The 21,559-nt window shown below is 42.7% G+C and overlaps 1 protein-coding gene across 1 annotated transcript in view; it reads right to left on the bottom strand.

The window, feature by feature from the left end:
• Nucleotides 1-21,163, bottom strand: part of LOC138762928 (omega-hydroxyceramide transacylase-like) — a 92,385-nt gene extending 71,222 nt beyond the window's left edge. Inside the window, exon 1 of the mRNA XM_069936438.1 lies at nt 21,085-21,163. Coding sequence (XP_069792539.1) covers nt 21,085-21,136 — 52 coding nt within the window. The 5' untranslated portion in view covers nt 21,137-21,163. The remainder of the gene's footprint in view (nt 1-21,084) is intronic.
• Between the last annotated feature and the right edge of the window lie 396 nt (nt 21,164-21,559).

Raw genomic sequence — 21,559 nt, 5'->3', positions numbered from 1 at the left:
TAACTATTCTGAAAGTCATTGGTTTAAAGCAAACTAATTGCAGATCACAATCTTCAGCCTTACAGCCAGTGTGTTGAGAGATCTTATGCTCTATGCAATGTCAAGTCCTCTTGGTTAGTTCTTCTTTGAAATTAGTAGAATAAATCAAAGATGCTGAAGACCAGAATGTGTGGAGAAGCTCTGGGTGGGGAGCCAAGCTGGGCTGCGAATCTGGCTGAAGGTGGCTGCAAATGCCTCAACTTTATCTTTGGTGTTCAAATTCTAGGCACTATCAAACTTGTGAAGCTTCCTCCTCCTCCCCTTAGATTATTTAATTTTCACTGATAAGTGAAAAATAAAAAGGCTGCAGGTGTTGGAAATTTGAGTGAAGGAAATACAAGTATTTTTGCCTTTGACCAGATGCCTTTGGATATTATAGAGACCAGACTCGATCTTGGGAACACCAATGACAACTTTAAAACTTCACCTTAAAATCGGGTCATCTTATACAAAGGGTCTAATATTCTTTCCTTGACAACATCGTCTCAACACTGCTGCCATCTTCCTGCTGGCTCTGACGCAATCTTGTGCATGTCCCGTTAGTTATTTGTGAAGTCTCAGTGCTTGTCCGATGGATTCATCCACCCTGCTCTGCACAGACTTTAAACGGCCTGTTACAGGAGCCAACAGTGGTTTATTTTTAAATATCTAAATAAAATTTAAACCTTTGAATAATTTGTTATTAAAATATTGATATTTGCTTTTAATAGCATCCACTGGCCAGCAGTAAGTTCCAGATTCGGGGATGTCTTATATTTAGGATATCGTTCAAAAACAACATTTTAGGTGGAAATTCCAGGGTTGTCCTATACAGAGCCTTCTTATACAATGGTGAATATGGTAAATTAACTTACCACAATATGCCATGAGACAGAAAAAGAGATAATAAACATAAACGGACAGATAAATTAATATTAACAATTCCAGTTAGTGCAAAAAAGGTGATATTTTAACTATGCAGACAATCTTTAGGTGTTCCTGGAGTAGTTTATTATTGGATTAGGGTAATACAGGGGTGTTCAAGAGCCTGATAGCTGATGTTTAAAAAAAAGCCTGATCTTGAATCTAGAGATGATGGACTTCAGGATTCTCTACAATCTACCTGAATATAGCAGTGAGAAGAGATTGTAGCCAAGGTGATGGAGATTCTCTATGATGGCTGCATTCTTCCCAATGCCTGTGAACATCTTCAATCGATGGTAGGTCAATGCAAGTGATAGGCTTGGCTGGATTTGCCACTTTCTGAAGCCTTCTGCGTTCCTGGGTACTTGAGTTTCCAATCCAGGCTGTGATGCAACCTGTCAGTTTCCACAGTACACTTATAGAAGTTCAATAGAAAATTCAACAATTCTCCAAATCTCCTCAGACTTCTGACAAAGTAGAGGCATTGGTGTGCCTTTTTCACCATTTGGTGGGTCGGTGATGCCAATGGGACAGGATATGCTCAGGAAGAATGATGGACCAGTGCGGACTCGAAAGGCCAACATGGCCTGTTTCCGCTCCGTAAATGGTTATATGGTTATGGTTATATGGATGAGATAGGGACACAAGCCGAATGTTACCATTTTGTGAACACAATTGCATCAACCTGTTACTTCATGGGCCTGTTAGGGCTGCACATGCCATGATCATGTTCAAATCTAATGCCTGTGTCTGTGGGAGATAGTGTATCCTCTTTACTCCTGTTCCATTTTGGTGCAGGGATATGACACAATTAGCAGGCGTGGTTCGTCATTTGAAAAGTTAGTACAGAGTCAGAGAAGTTGCTTTGGCCTGGAGTCCTACTTAAATGGAATTAGGAAAAGGCCAAAGACTTAATCCCCTGCAGATGAGTTTTTATGACATTCAAAGTTTTTCCGATCACTCAGAATGGACAACCACCATATGCCTCGCTAGCTGCTCTAGCGTGAACTGAAGAACAGAAGGAGACCTCAAGGTTGTCTACGCAAGCGCTAAAAAGATGCTTTGAAGGAAACCCTATGCTACTGTGACATCCTGCCAAGAAGCTACAGCTGCTGACAGGTCCCGCTGGCAAGCCCTGTGCGATGAAGCCTATGCTAGTTTCGAAGACAGGCACTGCCAAAAACTGGTGGAGGGTCACAAATGGCATTGCAGAGCAGCAGCCACAGTTATTACAACAACAGACTTCCAGTGCCCCATTGTCCTTTGCGCTTCCTGACTGAGACTGCAAAGTCATCTTCGTTTCCACAGATGAACTGCACAACCACGTGTCTTCTTCAAACCAAAGGACAACCAATATACTGCTGAGGTTTTTTTTTAAATTCCACAATTAGCTGATTAACTTTTTTTAAATTTTCAATTGCTGCTGCAGTGCAACTCCAGCCCTTGTTTCCAGAAAAATAGCTCAGGCCTCTGGGTAACTAACCCAAAGCATAATGACTGTTGCCAGAATTATAATCAGCTGGCTTTACACAGACCAGACTGACTCTGAGATCTTTCTATTCTGCATGTTTCAACTGCACAAGAAATAGAGGCATTTGCCTATGGCTTAATTAATCCCTTGACTCTTGGTCTTAATATAGAACTATTTCATGATGCAACACTTACTGGTAATACTTTTGGTAGTGAAATCACAAAAATTTCTCTCTCTGGGAGTCCCACACCCTACTTCTGCCTTTTACAGTGATCACATCAAGTTAGCCTCTGTAAACTCTTGGTTGTGTTCAGTCAACAACTTTCCTTTTTTGACCTTCAAAACTAAAACATGAAAATCCTTCAAGATAATGAGAAACAACTCAATCTTTTCCCTAATTTTGTTGTTCTGAATCAGTTGCAATAGTGAATGACAAATTAATCTTTCATTCCATCAGGTTGTGGAGGATAGATTATTGGGACTATTCAAATAGGAGGTAAATATATTTTGAAAGATCAGGGAAATCTGGGCAATGGAACATTGTACAGAGAGGTTTTGAGAGCTGGGCAGATCAGCCATATTGAATGTCACGGTAGGCATAAGGGGAGGAGTGGTCTACTCCTGCTGCTATTATCTTTGTGTATACCAGGCTCCATGAATGAGGGGATATTTGACAGAGATAAACGAAATTATGAATGGTATAGATAAGGTAAATGCAAGCAGGTTAAACAAGAACTAGAGGACATGGCTTGAGAGTGAAATGTGAAAGAGTGAAAAGGTGAGAGGAACTTCTCTACTTGGAGGGTATTGAGAGTGTGGAATAAGCTGCCAACGGTGGTGAATGCAGATTTTGATTTTGACATTTAAGGGAAGATTGGACAGGTACATGGATGGGAGGGGTATGGTCAGCTATAGTCTGGGCACAGGTCAATGAGACTAGGTGGAATTATAATAGTTCAGCGTGGACTAGATGAGATGAAGGGCCTGTCTCTGTACTGTAGTGTGATAGTACAGATTCTATCACCAATGTGTATATGTACAGATTGTAGTGTAGGATGATTATGATTGGCTGAGAATGTAACCATACCTTCTGGCAGGTCTTAAAGGATTGCTCCTAGCCAGACCAGGTCATTCTAGACTGGTCGACCTACTTGTGATATTCTCCAGTCTTTTAGTTAATAAAAGCCTTGGTTTGGATCAACAAGTTTTTGGTTCTTTCGATGCACTTTACAATTTTATTAACTAAAAGGTTTTGAAGGGATGGAGTGTACGCTACGGCTGAAATGCCTCGACATCGACCCACAGTCAGCTACAACCTCAAATGACTTTAAGCACTGGGTGAGATGCTTCGAAACATACTTCCAGCTCTCTGACCCTGCCATGATAGAGGACAGCCATCGACTACTAATATTGATGACTATGGTGTCCCCAAGAGTCTACCAGAGTGTCCAGGAAGCTACCACTTACGCCGCAGCCATGAGGGTGCTGAAAGGGCTCTACGAGTGACCGGTGAACAGAGTCTATGCTTGGTACAAACTTGCTACAAGGAGGCAATAGCCCAATGAGTCCTGTAGAGCTTATATTCAGGCACTAAGGGCAATGGGCAGGGACTGTGCCTGCACAGACAGAACTGCTGCGGAGATCACAGATGATCTCATTCGGGATGCCTATGTGGCCAGGGTTCGATCGAATGAGGTGAGGCAGCGCCTGCTAGAGCACAGGGGAGAAAACCTAGAGGACATGATCCAGATCACAGAGATGATGGAGGCTGGGGTCTTAAGTATGGACACGTACTCTTGGGGCTGGACCCCACACTCTGATCTGAGTAGGATGCCCTCCCTCTACCCTACTACTGCCGCTACACTGCCTGATACAACTCCAAAGTGTTATTTCTGCAGGAGGAACAAGCACAGCAGGTCCCAGTGCCCGGCGAGAAAAGCTAGGTGCCAGAAGTGCCTTAAAAACGGCCACTTTGCTGTAGTCTGTCACTCCAAAATGGCCGCTGTCAAACACAGTGCCTCATGTGAAGCCCAGTCGCCACTCTCCATTTCAAACACTTCTTCCTCAGAGCTCTCATCCAATGAGAGCGAGGACTCCACCGTGCAGCAGCGCCTGACGTCACGGGGCAGACGCCAAGCGCGGAAGGTACAACCCACCCTCGCCACAATGACATTCACCCTACCTCACAAAACAACGTCTGACCAAACCCCAGCCCCGTCCTCAATGGCTGCCGCCGCCGATCAGGGACCTGTCGCCGCTGCCGACTGGGGACCCACAACTGCGACTGACGCTACCGACCCAGTACCCACCGACGCTGCCAACCAGGGACACACTGCCACGACTGACACTACCAACCCAGTACCCACCGACACTGCCAACTGGGGACCCGACGCTGCTGATCAGGGACCCGCCACCGCCCCACCACTGATGGCAAGCAGTGACCCCCAACACTTACCTTTGGCCCCCAGCAGGCTGCAGGCAGTAACACCAACTCCTTGACGCTGTCTCTTCAGGCCCATCTGTTTGCGTGACATCATCACGCACACGTTGCTTGATGTCATCACGCAGGACTCCACTGTCTGCATTGTAACCCTCAACCAGGACTTGCCCCAACCCCTCAAAAAAGCTATGGAACTGATTAAAGTGCATGGATACTATACCAATTGCTTATTTGACTTGGGGTCAACTGACAGTTTTATCCACCCAGACCTGGCCCACCGTTGCGGACTGGCTATTCTCCCCACTGCACAGAGAATTTCATTGGCGACCAGATCACTTTCGACTGGGGTAAAGGCGTATTGTGTGGTGACCCTGAAAGTCCAGGGCATCTCGTTCACAGACTTCAAACTATTAGTCCTTCCCCAATTGTGTGCCCCTACACTGCTGAGACTGGATTTTCAGTGCCAGTTTCAAACCATTTCCCTGCACTTTGGGGGGCCTCACACTCCACTCTCTGTCTCTCTGTCTGTAACCACTCCACCCCGGAAGCCTCCTGCCAGCGGCAGCCCTAGCCACCCGACCCCGCGCCCCGGGGCCTCACCTGTAGTCTCTCCACCCTCTGAGTTGCTCCGCCAGCACTTTTCACAAACCTGAACCCTGGCTGGAAGCCTGTGGCCACCAAAAGCCAGCAATATAGTTATTATCACAGGAAATTTATCACAAGCGAGGTGCGCAGACTTCTGGACGAGGGCATTATCGAACCTAGCTCGAGTCCATGGAGGGCCCAGGTGGTGGTTGTTAAAAACGGGGAGATGCCGTGGATGGTGGTTGACTACAGCCGGACAATCAATCGCTTCATGCTTCTGGATGTGTACCCCCTTCCACGGATCACGGATATTGTGAGTCAGATCACCCAATACCGTGTATTTTCCAGCATTGACTTACGTTCGGCCTATCATCAGCTCCCAATCCGCCAAGAAGACCGACCTTTCACGGCCTTTGAACCGAATGGGCGGCTGTATCAATTCCTCAGGGTACCCTTTGGGGTCACAAATGGCGTCGCGGTCTTCCAGCGGGAAATGGACCAGATGGTGGACCAGAACGGGCTGAATGCTACTTTTCCGTATCTGGACAATGTCACCATCTGCGGCCATGACACGCAGGATCATGATGCCAACCTTGAGAAATTTTTTCATACTGCAACTCGGCTGCACTTGACCTACAATTTCGACAAGTGTGACTTCCGGACCACTCAGCTCGCAATTCTGGGTTGTGTGGTGGAGAACGGGGTGGTCATGCCAGACCCTGACCACGTGTCCCCTCATGGACTTGCCCCCCTCTGCACACACCCAGAAGGCACTCAGACGCTGCCTGGGCTTTTTCTCTTACTCTGCCCAATGAGTTCCACACTATGCCGATAGGGCATGGCCACTCATCAAGACCACCTCCTTCCCCCTGTCAACTGAAGCCAGAGCGGCCTTTGACCGCCTCAAATCGGACATTGCTGCTGCAACGCTGCACACCATCAATGAGTCCATTCCGTTCCAAGTCGAGAGCGATGCGTCCGACTTTACACTAGCAGCCACTTTGAACCAGGCCGGCCGGCCAGTAGCTGCCTTCTCCAGAACCCTCCAGGGTCCTGAGAGCTGACATTCCTCAGTTGGGAAGGAGGCCCAGGCCATAGTTGAAGCAGTACATCGTTGGAGACACTACCTCACTGGCAGGCACTTTACGCTGCTGACCGACCAACACGCGGTCTCCTTCATGTTTAGCAATACCCAGCGAGGTAAGATCAAGAATGACAAAATCGCCAGTTGAAGAATCGAGCTCTCCACCTTTAATTATTACATACTGTATCAGCCTGGTAAACTCAACGACCCGCCAGATGCGCTCTCCAGGGGGACTTGCGCCAACATACAACTGGACAGGCTGCAGAGACTCCACAAGAATCTCTGTCATCCAGGGGTCATTAGGTTCACGCACCTTGTCAAAGCTCACAACCTGCCTTACACAGTCGAGAAGATTTGCTCCATGACCCGAGTCTGCCCAATGTGCGGTGAGTGCAAGCCCCACTTCTTCCATCCAGAGAATGCCCACATCATCAAAGCCACCCACCCCTTTGAGCGTCTCAGCGTAGACTTCAAGGGGCCCCTACTGTCGACCAACCGTAACAACTATATCCTTTCGGCCATCGAAGAGTTCTCCCGCTTACCGTTTGCTGTGCCCTGATCGGACATGAGTGCCTCCTCAGTTAAAGAGGCGCTGCACAGCATCTTCGGGTACCCCAGTGACAGGGGGTCCTCGTTTATGAGTGCAGAGCTGCGGCAGTACATTCTGGAGCATGGTATTGCTTAAAGCAGGTCCACCAGCTATAATCCACACGGTAATGGGCAAGTTGAGAGAATGCCATCGTCTGGAAAGCGGTTACACTTGTTCTCCGGTCCAAAGGTCTCCCCACCTCTTGCTGGCAGAACGTGCTCACTAGTGCCCTACACTCCATCTGCTCCCTCCTATGCACCACAACCAATGCCACCCCCATGAAAGGATGTTCTCTTTCCTGAGGAAATCTGAATCAGGAGCGACCATACCAGCGTGGCTCATGGTTCCCGGTCCGGTCCTCTTATGACACCACGTCCAGTACTCAAAGAACGACCCCTTGGTTGACCGAGTGACTCTGCTCCATGCGAATCCGCATTATGCCTACATTGAGTACCTGGACGGGCGGGAGGTCACAGTAGGGACCTATCCCAAGCCGGATCAGGCGCAGAAGTGCCTTTAACCCAACCTCCCACTATTCCTTATCCCCCAGGTCATGTGCTTGAACAGAGGGACCAGCCACACCCCACCAGCTCAGGCCAGACTGTCGACAATGCCGTTGGGGAGTTGAGCAATGCAGTGGCCGCACTCTACGGGCCTGTTGGCGACCCCAATTCTGGCACCACAGCGGTCACGCCGGATGGTCAGGCCCCCTGACCGGTACAGCCCCTAACCTCCATCCATCCCAGGGTCAGTTCTCAAAGAAGGGGTGAATGTGATGGTACAGATTCTATCACCAATGTGTATATGTACAGATGGTAGTGTAGGATGACTGTGATTGGCTGAGAGTGTAGCCACACCTTCTGGCAGGTCTTAAAGGATTGCTCCTAGCCAGACCAGGTCATTCTGGACTACTTGTGATATGCTCCAGTCTTTTAATTAATAAAAGCCTTGGTTTGGATCAACAAGTCTTTGGTTCTTTCGACGCGCTCTACAAGTAGTATTCTCTGGTTCTTTGCTGCAACTGCTAGATTTTTACAAACCCATTTAGCCTGCAGGTTTTTTTTATGGTTTCCTGCTTCCTGCCTCTCACCCTTTCTCAAATAAAGAAGTTTCATTTCATATTTTCAAATTTAATGGAAACTTCTTTGAATTTTGTAAAATTAAAACCAGCACACCAACTGTTCCTCCAACCACTTCCTTTAAGATCCTCGGAGGAAGTCCATCAGGGTCTGGCAGCTTTTTATAATTTGCTGAGTACAGCTGCCATGGTAATTGTAACTTTCCTAAATTCCTACTTTCCATTTATTTAAAGCTGTTGTGCACACACTGATGCAAAATATTTACTAAATTCACTGGCAATCTCCTCTCCATCATTAATTCACAAGATTCACTTTCTCTAGGACTAGCAGTTACTTTATTAAATCTTTGCTTATTGTTTTTTCCTACACTTCTTATGGAGATGTGGGGGGGCTGGTAGTCATGGTGGGGAGCTGGCTGATGGAGGACCTCAGTTTTCTTCAGGCTGACTTCCAGGCCAAACATTTTGGCAGTTTCCGCAAAGCAGGACGTCAAGCGCTGAAGAGCTGGCTCTGAATGGGCAACTAAAGCGGCATCGTCTGCAAAGAGTAGTTCACGGACAAGTTTATCTTGTGTCTTGGTGTGAGCTTGCAGGCGCCTCAGATTGAAGAGACTGCCATATCTCGGCTGCACCATTTCATCAGATGCAAGGATCGACAATGAGATAGACAACAGACTCGCCAAGGCAAATAGCGCCTTTGGAAGACTACACAGAGTCTGGAAAAACAACCAACTGAAAAACCTCACAAAGATAAGCGTATACAGAGCCGTTGTCATACCCACACTCCTGTTCGGCTCCGAATCATGGGTCCTCTACCAGCATCACCTACGGCTCCTAGAACGCTTCCACCAGCATTGTCTCCGCTCCATCCTCAACATCCATTGGAGCGCTTTCATCCCTAACGTCAAAGTACTCAAGATGGCAGAGGTCGACAGCATCGAGTCCACGCTGCTGAAGATCCAGCTGCGCTGGGTGGGTCACGTCTCCAGAATGGAGGACCATCGCCTTCCCAAGATCGTGTTATATGGCGAGCTCTCCACTGGCCACCGTGACAGAGGTGCACCAAAGAAAAGGTACAAGGACTGCCTAAAGAAATCTCTTGGTGCCTGCCACATTGACCACCGCCAGTGGGCTGATATCGCCTCAAACCGTGCATCTTGGCGCCTCACAGTTTGGCGGGCAGCAACCTCCTTTGAAGAAGACCGCAGAGCCCACCTCACTGACAAAAGGCAAAGGAGGAAAAACCCAACACCCAACCCCAACCAACCAATTTTCCCCTGCAGCCGCTGCAACCGTGTCTGCGTGTCCCGCATCGGACTTGTCAGCCAAAACGAGCCTGCAGCTGACGTGGACTTTTACCCCCTCCATAAATCTTCGTCCACGAAGCCAAGCCAAAGAAAGAAAAACACTTCTTATACACATCATTCTAACTCCATTTACAAGCTTGCAGACAACACCACCGTTGCAAGCTAGACCTCAAACAATGATGAGATGGCATAGGGAAATGGTAGAGTCCAGAGACATGGTGTCAGAAGAACAAACTCTCCGTAAATGTCACCAGAACAAAAGAGTTGGTTGACTTCAGGAACTGGATAGAGCAGAGGCCAGAGTCTGCAATAATGAGGTGGAGATAGAAGAGAGCTTTTTTAGGTGCAAATGTCACCAACAATCTTTCCTGGTTCAACCACACAGGTTCTCTGAACATCTCTATTTCTTCACTTGAATCACAGCTTGATCTGAGAACTGCTCTGACAAGACATAAAAAAATTGTAGAGAGAGGTGAGCACAGCTCAGACCATCAAGCAAACCAACCTCCCCTCCATCAACTCTCTCTGCACTTCCTGCTTCCTCAGGAAAATGAAGGATCCATTCCATCCCACCCACACAATCTTCTGTCCCCTCCTGTCAGGCAGAAGACACTAGTTGAAAAAAAAGGACAATCCAGATTCTTCTCTGCAGTTATCAGACTATATTGAATAGACCAATCGTTAGCAAAATGATCCTGCCCTTGCACTGTTTTAACTGAAATATATTCTGCACTTTTATTTTGCACGACATGTTGGACTCAAGGGTAGGATGACTTTACTGGATAGTGTGCAAAACAAAGTATTTCACTGTATTTCAGCATGGAGCAATTACAAATTCAATTGAATTTAATCCTGCCATAGTGAGGATTGTGGGAGATCGTGTGAAGAGCAAAAATAGACAATCTATTAATTCTTTGGATTCCGGCCATTTTTAACATTTCATAATACAGGCAGTTCCTGGGTTATGAATGTCCGACTTAAGAACAATTCGTATTTTCGAACGGCTTCAGCAATTTGTCAGCTGGAGGAAGGAGAACGCCATCCACCATTTTAAGTCGGATCACGTTGCCTCCCTTGGTGCCTACTTCAAGAAATTGACTTCAATAGTTTTATATGCATAAAGGTAAAATATATACTATATACTAAGACAAACATTTGACTAACTGACGCTAAATAAGAACCGTATGTACCTGTTCTGACTTACCTACAAATTTGACTTAAAGACAGACTTAGGAACAGATCATGTTCGTAGCCTGGGGACTGTCTGTCTATACCCTGGGCTGTGTCTGGACTGGACTAGACTACAGTATGAACACCAGCATGAACCATGATGGATGGGTACAAAACTAGTCCTGGAAAATGAGGACATGGAGTATATGTGCTTGTTGGTAGTCCCTCAAAACTGGGACGTGGAGTTCAAAGGGTTAAAGCATTGACCAAACAGCAAAGGCAGCAAAAGTAAGAGCTGCAGTGTCGCACTGAAGTTGTGGGCAGTTTGTGAGAACTGGTCGTTATGTTAGGATAATGATTGTGACCATTTGCAGCAAAACAAAGGTTATTATTGTGGGGCTGAGGTAAGGTTATTATTTATTGTTTCACAGATTAGAAACTGAGGCTATGGGATACACGTCAGCTTGAGGTCAATTTTTTTTATGAGGAAATGAAATTGAAACTTAAGACAAACACTATCTTGTCAATCTGTGATTGCAGTAAACACACCAAAATGCTGGAGGAACTCAGCTGGTCTTTTCACCATCTATAAGAGACAAAGATATATTGCTGATGTTTCGGGCATGAACCTATCTTTAAGGAAAAATCTTTAAGGATATATCAGAAAGTCTCAGAGTTCAAACAATGGGGGAGGAATCCAGACCAACAAAAGGTTTTAATGGACTGATCCAAGAACAGTTTAACACAATGAAAACAGTTCAGCAGGTGCCCAGTATTTTTCACCAATATCAATTGCTGGCTGAGGGTTGGTTTTGAGACTATAACTTTCGACTGTGCCACACAGCCTCTCTAGCTGCGTGATTGATAGTCTGTTGGTTTGATCAATCACACTACTGAAGTCAGCCCCCACACCTGAACAATGCAATTTATTATCTGTGATTCATATGAATAATATTTAATGTCATGTATGAATAAGTGCAGGACAAATTGTACACTAAGTTCTGTGTTGAAGTTCACTGTGTTTCCTGACAGATTTACTGATTCCATCCAGTATTCATATTGAAAAATTATCCCACAGTCATTGGATCAGATTAAAGGTGTGTATCTGAAGGGATGTGGTCTAGCTATTAAGGGAGACATTAATCTACATGGCCTGGACACATCAAATTTCTAATGTTAAGGTGGAAGATGAAATCACAGAATGTCTTTGAGATCCCTTTCCAGGCTTCATTAGTATATAAAGAATGAATGTACCCGTGTCAAAAAAATTAATATTGAGGCACAGAAACTCAAAAGGAAAAGCAATTCAAATATTGTTTTCTTTCCAATGTTTTTTAAATTTATAGTATTAAACTTAAAAATAAAAGTTATGAAGTAGGCCTGAAGATTAGGAGAATGTTAGAACTCAGCTGTGAAGAGCAAGAAATTGATTTAAAAAAAAGGCAAGGCGGGATACAAGTAAAGAAACATAGAAAAAGACTGTAACTATCGTTTTAGACATTTGCACAGGAAAAGATTAATGAGAGCAAAGTGTCCCACTACAGATAGAGATTGGTGAATTTATAATAGAGAATAAGGAAACAGTAGAGGAATTAAACAAGTACTTCCATCTTTCTTCACAGAAGAAAACTCAAAGACGTTGCTGTATATATCAGAATTATTTTGAGGCTGCACAATTAAAATTTGTGAATAGAATGTTAGATGTTACTCAACCTCCTGGTTGGGATAAAGTTGAATTGGCTTGTATTTCTGAGCTTCAGGTTCATCAATTTATATTTAAGTGGAATTGTTGTTTGTTACAGGGATATAATATGCTGGTTTTAAAACATTTATTAGCAATTTGGACTAAAATAAATTGTGTTATAGGTTCTGGGGATAAGATCATGGCCCAACCCTGTTATATCAAAATAAAGTTATTCCTTTTTCATTGAATAATTTGTACGTAAAGATTTGGGATTCTAAAGGTATAAAGGTGATGGATGATTGTTTTGAAAATGAACAGTCTCTTTCTTTTATTAGATTTACAGAAAAATTTGGGATACCATCTAATTCTTTATCAAGTGCAAGCTTTGGTGATAGATAATTTTGTAAGAGAAATTATGCTACCTAAATTGACTAAGTTTGAGCTTTTGATTTTAGACACATTAAAAAAGGAATTTATTTCAGATATGTATACCCTGCTACAAGATAAGATGATTAAACCAGATTTAAGTAAATCCAGAATTAAATGGGAAGAAGGTTTATCTTTTGATATATCTCGGGAAGAATGGGAAGTTATGTGTCAAGATAGTGTGACTAAATTATTTAATGTAAGATATTGTTTAGTTAATTATAATTTTTTACATCAGCTATACTGACTCCCGAGAAGTTCATAAGATATAGTTTTAGTAGTTCAGATTCATGCTTTAGGTGTGGACTTCATACTGGAACATTTGTACATGCAGTTTGGTCTTGTGATAAGGTTCAACCATTTTGGGGGAAAAATATTAAAGTCTTTTTGGAAAAATTATTTAAGATTAAATTACCATTGAATCCATTAATTTTTTTTTGTTGGGTTAGAACATATCTTTAGTCACTGGTTTAGGGTTGGACAAATTTTAGGTGGCGTTTGTTCATTTAGCATATTGCGATTACATGAAAAGATCATGTAGAATTAAATATAGCCTGCTGGCATAACAAGTTGAGATCTTGTATCTATATGGAGAAAATAACATATAATTTGCATGATAATTACTCTTTTTTTGTTCAGATGTGGTCATCTTATTTGGAATTTATGTGTTTGGAAATATCTTAATTTTTTTAATTGCAAGTTTGATATATATCAGTGTATGTAAGTAATTAAATGATATATGTTTTTTGCTCCCCTTGAGGGCTGTTGTGAGTGGGGGGTGGGAGGGGGGAGGGTGGTTTTATTTATTTTAGTTTGTCTTGTTTATATATTTATTCTAAAATTATAAATAAATTTTTCAAAAAAAGGCGGGATACAAGTAAAGAAACATAGAAGAAGACTGTAATTGTTGTTTTAGACATTTGCACAGGAAAAGATTAGTGGGATGTCCCACTACAGACAGAGACTGGTGAATTTAAAATAGAGAATATGGAAACAGTACAGGAATTAAACAAGTACTTCCATCTTTCTTCACAGAAGAAAACTCAAAGATGCTGCTGTATATATCAGAGAATTAAGAATCCAGTGAATATGGATATATTTAATAGAGATTAAAGCATCTCCCTAAGTTATGGAATAACTTAACTCTCTAACTTACAAAAATCAGATTCTGTGCAAGATCTCTTGTAAATTTTCAAAATATTTTTCAAGATAGTATAATAATCATAAAACGTTTTGTGGTATTCATTAATGACGACACCATATATATTCCATTAGTTTAATTCTGGGTAGTGTTAGAGTGATTATTCAATAAATTGAAAGAATTATAGCAAATGTGATATAGGTTTCTGTAGGAAACAGATGTTTCAGACTTACAAATAAATAAATTTATGGACTGTTCTCACAAACCATTACATCACCTGAGGACAGCCTACATGAGAGAAGTTGTTCAGCTTTGAAGGCTGATGGATTCTAAGGACCTAATGATCTACAACCTAGAGTTGGATGAGATGGTTTTAGAATTAGTGGATGCTTTGATTATCATTTTCTAAGGTTCTGTATATTCTGGAAGTGTTTTTATAGATTGGAGGGTGACAAATATGTCATATAGTAATACAGCATGGGACAGGCCTTCAGCCCATCTCTTCCATGCCAACCAATGTGGCATTCTGAGCTTGTTTTATTTGGCTGCATTGGGTGGCCAATCTTTTCATTTTTAGACATACAGCATAGTAACAGGCCATTTTGGTGTACAAGTACGTTCCAGGAGTGTAGGTTAATTGGGTGGCACGGACTTGTGGCCCAAAATGGCCTGTTACAGTGCTCTATGTCTGAATTAAAAATTAAAGGGTTGGCCCACCCCCTGTATCTAAACCCTTCCTATCCATTTATCTGTCCAAATGTCTTTTGAAAGATTGTAACTGTACTCGCCCCACTACTTCCTCTGGAACTTCAATCCAGAAAGGCTCTGCCCTCTAAGTGAAAAAGTTATCCCTCTCGTACCTCTAAAATCTTTCCCCTCTCATCTTCTAGTTCTAAAATTAGCTAATCCACTAGAATTCTTTGAAGATGTAACTGATAGAGTGTTCTTGCTCTGTGGCCTCCTCCTTTCTTATCTGGAAATAAGTTAAATTGATAAGGGGAACCAATAGATGTGATTATATTTGGATTTCTAGATTAGAGCAGACACAATTGGGGTAATGTACTGACATGGATTGAGGATTAGTTATTGCACAGAAAGCATAGAGAATAATTAGATCCTTCTGAGGTTAGCAGGTTGTAATTAGTGGAATACGGTACTGCAATGCTCAGTGCTTGATCCCCACATATTCATGATCAATATCAACAGTTTTCATGTTTCCAAGTTTGCTGGTGATTTTATACAAGATGGGAATGTAAAATCAGAAGAGGTTGTAAAGAAGTTTCAATGGGATATAAACAGCCTGAGTGCAAGGCAAGAACATGGTTAGATGGAAATATAATGTTAAAAAAATGTAAGGTTTTCTGTTTTGGTGCAAATAATAGAAAAAAAAACAGAGTATTTGTAAAATGGTGATGAACTGTAGTGTTAATGTTCAAGGGACCTAAGTGTGCTTGCACATATCACTGAAAGCCGTCATGCAGATTCAGCAAGAGATCAGAAGGGTAAATGTTATGTTAGGTTAACCTTTGTTATGAAAAAGATTAATTCCAGGTGATTTTTACAATTACACAGGGTCCTAGTAAAATGAATTTAGAGTATTGTGTATAATTTTGATCTCCTTACTTAAGAAAAGATGTACTTGCCATGGAGGGAATGCAGGGAAGATTCAACAATCCGGATCTAGTGATCATGGGTTTGCCATGAGGAGAGATTGAACAGACAAACATTAGAGATTAGAAGATTGATGTATCATTTGGAAATTTTCAAAATTTTTAAAATGCTGAATGCTGGGAAGAGAATTTCCCTGATTGAAGTGTAGGACCGGAAAGTTGGAGGGGCGGGACAGTTTCAGTATAAGGGGTAGGCTATTTAGGATTTGCTTGAGACATTTCTTCATTCAGAGATAGTTGATCTTGTTTTTTTTTGTTCCAGATTATAACAACTCTAGTCCCTTTTGCCTCTAACCTTTTCTATTGTCTCCTGCTGAGAGCTTGGAAACTCAGTCAATATGTTCATTCAAGACAACGATTTTTTTTTTTAATTTTTTTAATTTTTTATTTTTCACACCATAAATCACATTTGCCATGATATACACTATTTCTTTTTCACACATATACAGTGACTTTTTCTCCCCCCCCCCCACCTCCTCCCAAGCCACCCCCCCACCCCACCCCTCTCATCCATTTTAGGTATACAATCTAGGTTGCATTAAGCCAGTCAGACAATGTTGTCATTCAACAAAAATACACCAGAAATTCTACTGAGTCCATTCTTTTCTTTCCTTCTCCTTCCATCAACTTAGGTAATGTTTGTCCCCGGTAGGTTTTCACTATTGTATTTAATGTAAGGCTCCTATACTTGTTCGAATATTTCAAGATTATTTCTTAACCTATATGTTATTTTTTCTAATGGAATACATTTATTCATTTAAATTTAGTAGTTTCTTCCTTTTAATTTGGTTATGTATTCCATTAATATTTAAAGTCATATAGTTCAGCGTAGCCCTTTTATATTTTGTTTATCTTCTCTTTCCGTTTTTCCATCATTACCATTCCTCCTTTTCCATTTCTGTTTTCTTATTTTCAACTCTTTATAAGACAACATTCCTACAAAATCCAACATTTTCCTTATTCTCCTATTTCTATCTTATTTATCCCCAATCTCCCCTTCCCCTCCTGAGTTGTCCTTTATCCCTTGTCGGACAACCACATCTCCCCTCTCCATTTGGATTTGCGAATCCACTCGCAAGCGTCAACTGATTTTGCAGTGACCGCTATTTCCCCTCACCCCGCCCCCCCCCAGAAAAGATTTCACTTTTCATATGTCACAAAGGTCACTCTTTTAGTTCCCTCCTTATTCTCTCTATTCCATTACCTTCCCTTATTAATTCTTGTCTATACTATCTATATTTTCCTCTAAGTACAGATACATTCACATATGCACATTGTCTCTATTCACTCTTATACCTCTTTACCCGCATACATATCAATCGCGATCATTTTTACTCTCATTACCCGTCTTCATCCCTCAGTCTATTTTTGTCTTTACCCACATACATATCAATCGTGATCATTTTAACTCTCATTACCCGTCTTCCTCCCTCAGTCTATTTTTGTAATTGTTCTGCAAATTTTCGTGCTTCTTCTGGATCCGAGAATAGTCTGTTTTGTTGTCCTGGAATAAATATTTTCAATACCGCTGGATGCTTTAGTATAAATTTATACCCTTTCTTCCATAAAATCGCCTTTGCTGTATTGAACTCTTTTCTCTTCTTTAGGAGTTCAAAACTTATATCTGGATAAATGAAGATTTTTTGCCCTTTATACTCCAGTGGTTTGTTGCCCTCTCTTACTTTTTCCATTGTCTTCTCCAGTACCTTTTCTCTTGTAGTATATCTTAGGAATTTTACTACAATAGATCTTGGTTTTTGTTGTGGTTGTGGTTTAGAGGCCAATACTCTATGTGCCCTTTCTATTTCCATTTCTTGCTGTAGTTCTGGACATCCTAGGGTCTTAGGGATCCACTCTTTTATAAACTCCCTCATATTCTTGCCTTCTTCATCTTCCTTAAGGCCCACTATCTTTATGTTATTTCTTCTGTTATAATTTTCCATTGTATCTATTTTTTGAGCTAGTAGTTCTTGTGTCTCTTTAGTTTTTTTATTAGATTCCTCCAATTTCTTTTTTAAGTCTTCTACCTCCATTTCTGCTGCTACTGCCCGCTCTTCCATCTTGTCCATTTTCTTTCCCATTTCTGTTAAGGTCATCTCTATTTTATTCATTTTCTCTTCTGTGTTGTTTATTCTTTTTCTTAAATCCTTAAATTCCTGTGGTTGCCATTCTTTAAATGACTCCATGTATCCTTTAATAAGAGAAAGTATATCCTTTATCTTGCCTTTTTCTTCTTCTATTTCACTGTACTCTTCCTCTTCCTCTTCCTCTGGGTTGGCCATCTGTTGTTTCTTTGGTGCCCTTTCCTTCTCTTCCTTCTTGTTTCTATTGTCTTCTGTGGTCTCTTCTTGCTGCAGGTGTTCTGCAGCTGTCGTTGCCAGCTGTGGAGATCGACTCCCCAGCTGGTCCCCCCTCCCGTCGGTGTGTTTTTTTTCATACGCATCGCGCATGCGCGATTCCTCGCGCATGCGCGGTTGCGCACTTTTACTCGGCTCAGCGAGCCATTTTTGTAGTCCATTATTTACCGACCTGAGGGAGCGGGTTTCTCTCTCCGCAGCGGGCCTCTTTGGACAGGTAAGGCCTTCACCTTTTTCCTCCTTTGTCTTCTCTTCCTCTCTTCTTACCGTTGCTTTCGATTTTTCTTTTTTTGTCGCCATCTTCTTTCCACCTTTATACTCACTTTTCTGTAACTTTTATTTCTGTGCCTTTGTGTTTTCCTTTGTTTTTCCCGACTTTTCTGGAGAGGGCTGGAGTTCACCGTCCGGCCACTACTCCATCACGTGACTCCTCCCCCATTCAAGACAACGATTGATGGATTTCTGGGCACTAAGGCACTCAAGGAAATTGGGGATAATGGTGGACAATGGTGCCTAATGGCCTATTTGTTCCTCTATTTCTCGTATTCTGTGTTGTATTCCCCCATTCTGTTCTGAATCATTGAAAATTGAGTAAGTAATGGAAAAGAGACATCCTCATCTTCAACACCATAATAGCATAGCATGTGAATAGAAACATTTTCAGTAAAAACACATAATGCTGGAGAAACTCAGCAGGTCAAAAAGTGTCCTTTATGTAGAAACAGTAAAAATACATAACTGATGTTTTGGGCTTGACCTCTTCATCAAGTTAATGGAAAAATGTCGGCAGGCGTCGAGCAAAAAAGTAAGGGGGGGAGGTGTGGTCGCAAAGGCAGGAGATAATAGGTGGAGACAGGAGGGAGGAGACAGCAGGGGTCAAGGGTAGGAGGGCTGGCTAGGTGAAAGGAGGGGGAAAAGGAGAGCAAGTTAGCAGAAACCAGAAAAGTCGACGTTGATGACATCTGGTTGGAGAGTGCCCAGATGGAAAATCAGGTGTTGTTCCTTCAATATGCAGGTAGTCTTGGTGGAATAGTACATAAGGCCATGGACAAACATGTGAGTATGGGAGTGTGACACAGAACTGAAATGGTTGACTACTGTGAGGTCTCTGTCATTGGTGCAGATGGAGCGAAGGTGCTCAGCAAAATGATCTCCCAATCTGTGCCCAGTCTCTCTGATGTAGCAAAGGCCACAAAGGGAGCTCCGGATGCAGTAAATCAGTCCTGCAGATACCCAAATAAAGTGTTGCTTCACTTTAAAGGCTTTTTTGTGGTGGCCCAAACCATGGCGAGGGGTTTGGTCGTGGGATCCTGTTGTAAATGTTGGAAATTACAGAGGATAATTTGTTGGATGTAGAGGCAAAATTCCAGAAGATAACATGATGACATTTTCACCCATTGTAGAGCGCATCGAAAGAACCAAAGGCATGTTGATTCAAACCAAAGCTTTTATTAACTAGAAGGCTGGAGCGTATCACATGCATGTCGATCAGTCCAGAATGACCTGGTCTGGCTAGGAGCAACCCTTTAAGACCTGCCAGTAGGTGTGGCTACACTCTCAGCCAATCACAGTCATCCTACACTACAATCTGTACATATACACATTGGTGATAGTACAGATTCTATCACATCCATTTTACTTTAGGCAATTGAGAAGTGAACATAATGAGGCAGTATTTGTGTGTTTCCTGCATTACAGGAGTGTTACATTCCTAGTATCATGATTTTCTGGCAGGGATGCCACATCATTTGTGCAAACATAAAGAAATGCAAGTCCAAAAAAGAGTTATATATTTCTTTTTCACATTAATTGAGCAAGACTGGATTTATATTTTGTATCTCAGATTTCAATTTCAAGTTTATCATCTGAGTGGACATATACAACCTGAGAAAAAAATGTTTCTCCAGACCGCAGCATACACACCTACGCAGCATATAATAATCATATATATATATATATATATATATATATATATACATATAGTTATAATTTTAAATAAATAGTTTAGAATGATTTACTCAGTTACAGAATAATTTTCATCAATCTCACAGCCTGCAAAAAGAAACTATTTCCAGCTTGGAAGTCCTGATTTTGATGGTCCTGTACCTCCTTGATAGTAGTGGGTCAAAGATACTGTGTGCTGGATGAATTGTGGATTGTGGAGAGCACATGGCCTCCCTATATGGAACATTGTGGATTGCGGGGGGGGGGATGGGTCACGTCACCTCCCTGTCTGAAACTTCTTCGGAAGTCTCATCACCTCACCATTGACTCATTTAAATGATTCAGTGTCATTATTGGGCTAGATGCCCGGCTCTGAAAAGACAAAATATCAATGCACACCACATTTCTTTCTCCCTACCTCTTGGTCCAAGTCCCAGACATCGCTCCAAGCCAAGACACAAAGCATCGCAGGTATGGTATGCAGAACACTGAGTTGAGCCGAAGTACTGTGATAGATCAATGTCAACAGAGAGCACGGTACAGGAAATTGGGAGTATATTTAAAAGCCACTGCATGTGAAGTGTGTACACATGTGGCAGAGTGTGGTACGGTAAGCAGCCACCGATTTCAGAGTCCTTTGTGCCTGCTTGCACCATTAGGTTTTGTTTCGTACTGTGTAGAAAAGGGCTTCCCAAACCTTTTAGCTCACCGAACCCTTTTGATGAGCACTTGGAAATCGCAGAACCCCATAATTACAAACGGGAAGCCAACAGGAAGTAGAATGTTGTCAACTTCTGGCTCAAACCTGATTGAATCTAATTTAAATTATTTTTCTTAAACAGTAACCAAACTGAGGCAGTGCTTGCAAAATCTCATTTCTTCAGAATTTGAGTATTTTGTTTCAACTGAATATTAACCAAATTACAAATACAAATATCACCAACCTTCCAGATGTGGGTTTCCAACCCGTCCCCACCCATCCACAGGCCAGAACTCCCAAAGCCTCTGAAGTGGTATCCATCTCAGCCCCAGCTGCCTGAAAATGGAATTCCTGATGCCCGTGACATGGGTTTGCATCCCAGCCCCAGCTATTCACAGGTCTGAGCATCCAACACCTCCATTCCTAACCCCCATCTCTGCCAATCAGGTGCTGGAGCCACCATCGCCTCTGCCGGTGGCCCCAATTGCAAACATACCATGGCTTCCAATGCCTCTTTCGATAAAGGTCCCAGTCCCGTCAAACACCATTTCAATGCCTACGCCGACTCCATCATTAGTTCCCACAACAAGAGGGAGGGGGGAGGGAGCAAGTGAGCAAGAGGAAGTGAGGGGGGAAAACACAAAAACCACAGAGAGTCAGCAAAAGCCATTTCCACAGTACTGCACATGTGGAATATCTTTCAGATTAAATTTTAAAACTGTGGCCAGTCTTGTGCTGCTAACGTCAGGCCTCAAGATGTAGTTTTGTTTTGTTAGGGTCGAGGCAAATGTGAGCAGAAGGAGAGGACCCAGTTAGTAAAGGAACACCAGGGTCGGAATATAAAAGCCCCGGATGGACCGACGACTGCCAGGGGTTCAGCCATTTGACAGCACAGCTGGCAAGCCTCGCCATGCCAGTCGACTGCATCATCAGGCTGGACTTCCACGGAGAAAAGATAGGGCACCACATGG

The sequence above is a fragment of the Narcine bancroftii genome, chromosome 5 (assembly GCF_036971445.1).
Source record: "Narcine bancroftii isolate sNarBan1 chromosome 5, sNarBan1.hap1, whole genome shotgun sequence".
Classification (NCBI taxonomy): domain Eukaryota; kingdom Metazoa; phylum Chordata; class Chondrichthyes; order Torpediniformes; family Narcinidae; genus Narcine; species Narcine bancroftii.
This window is presented reverse-complemented; position numbering and strand designations above follow the sequence as displayed.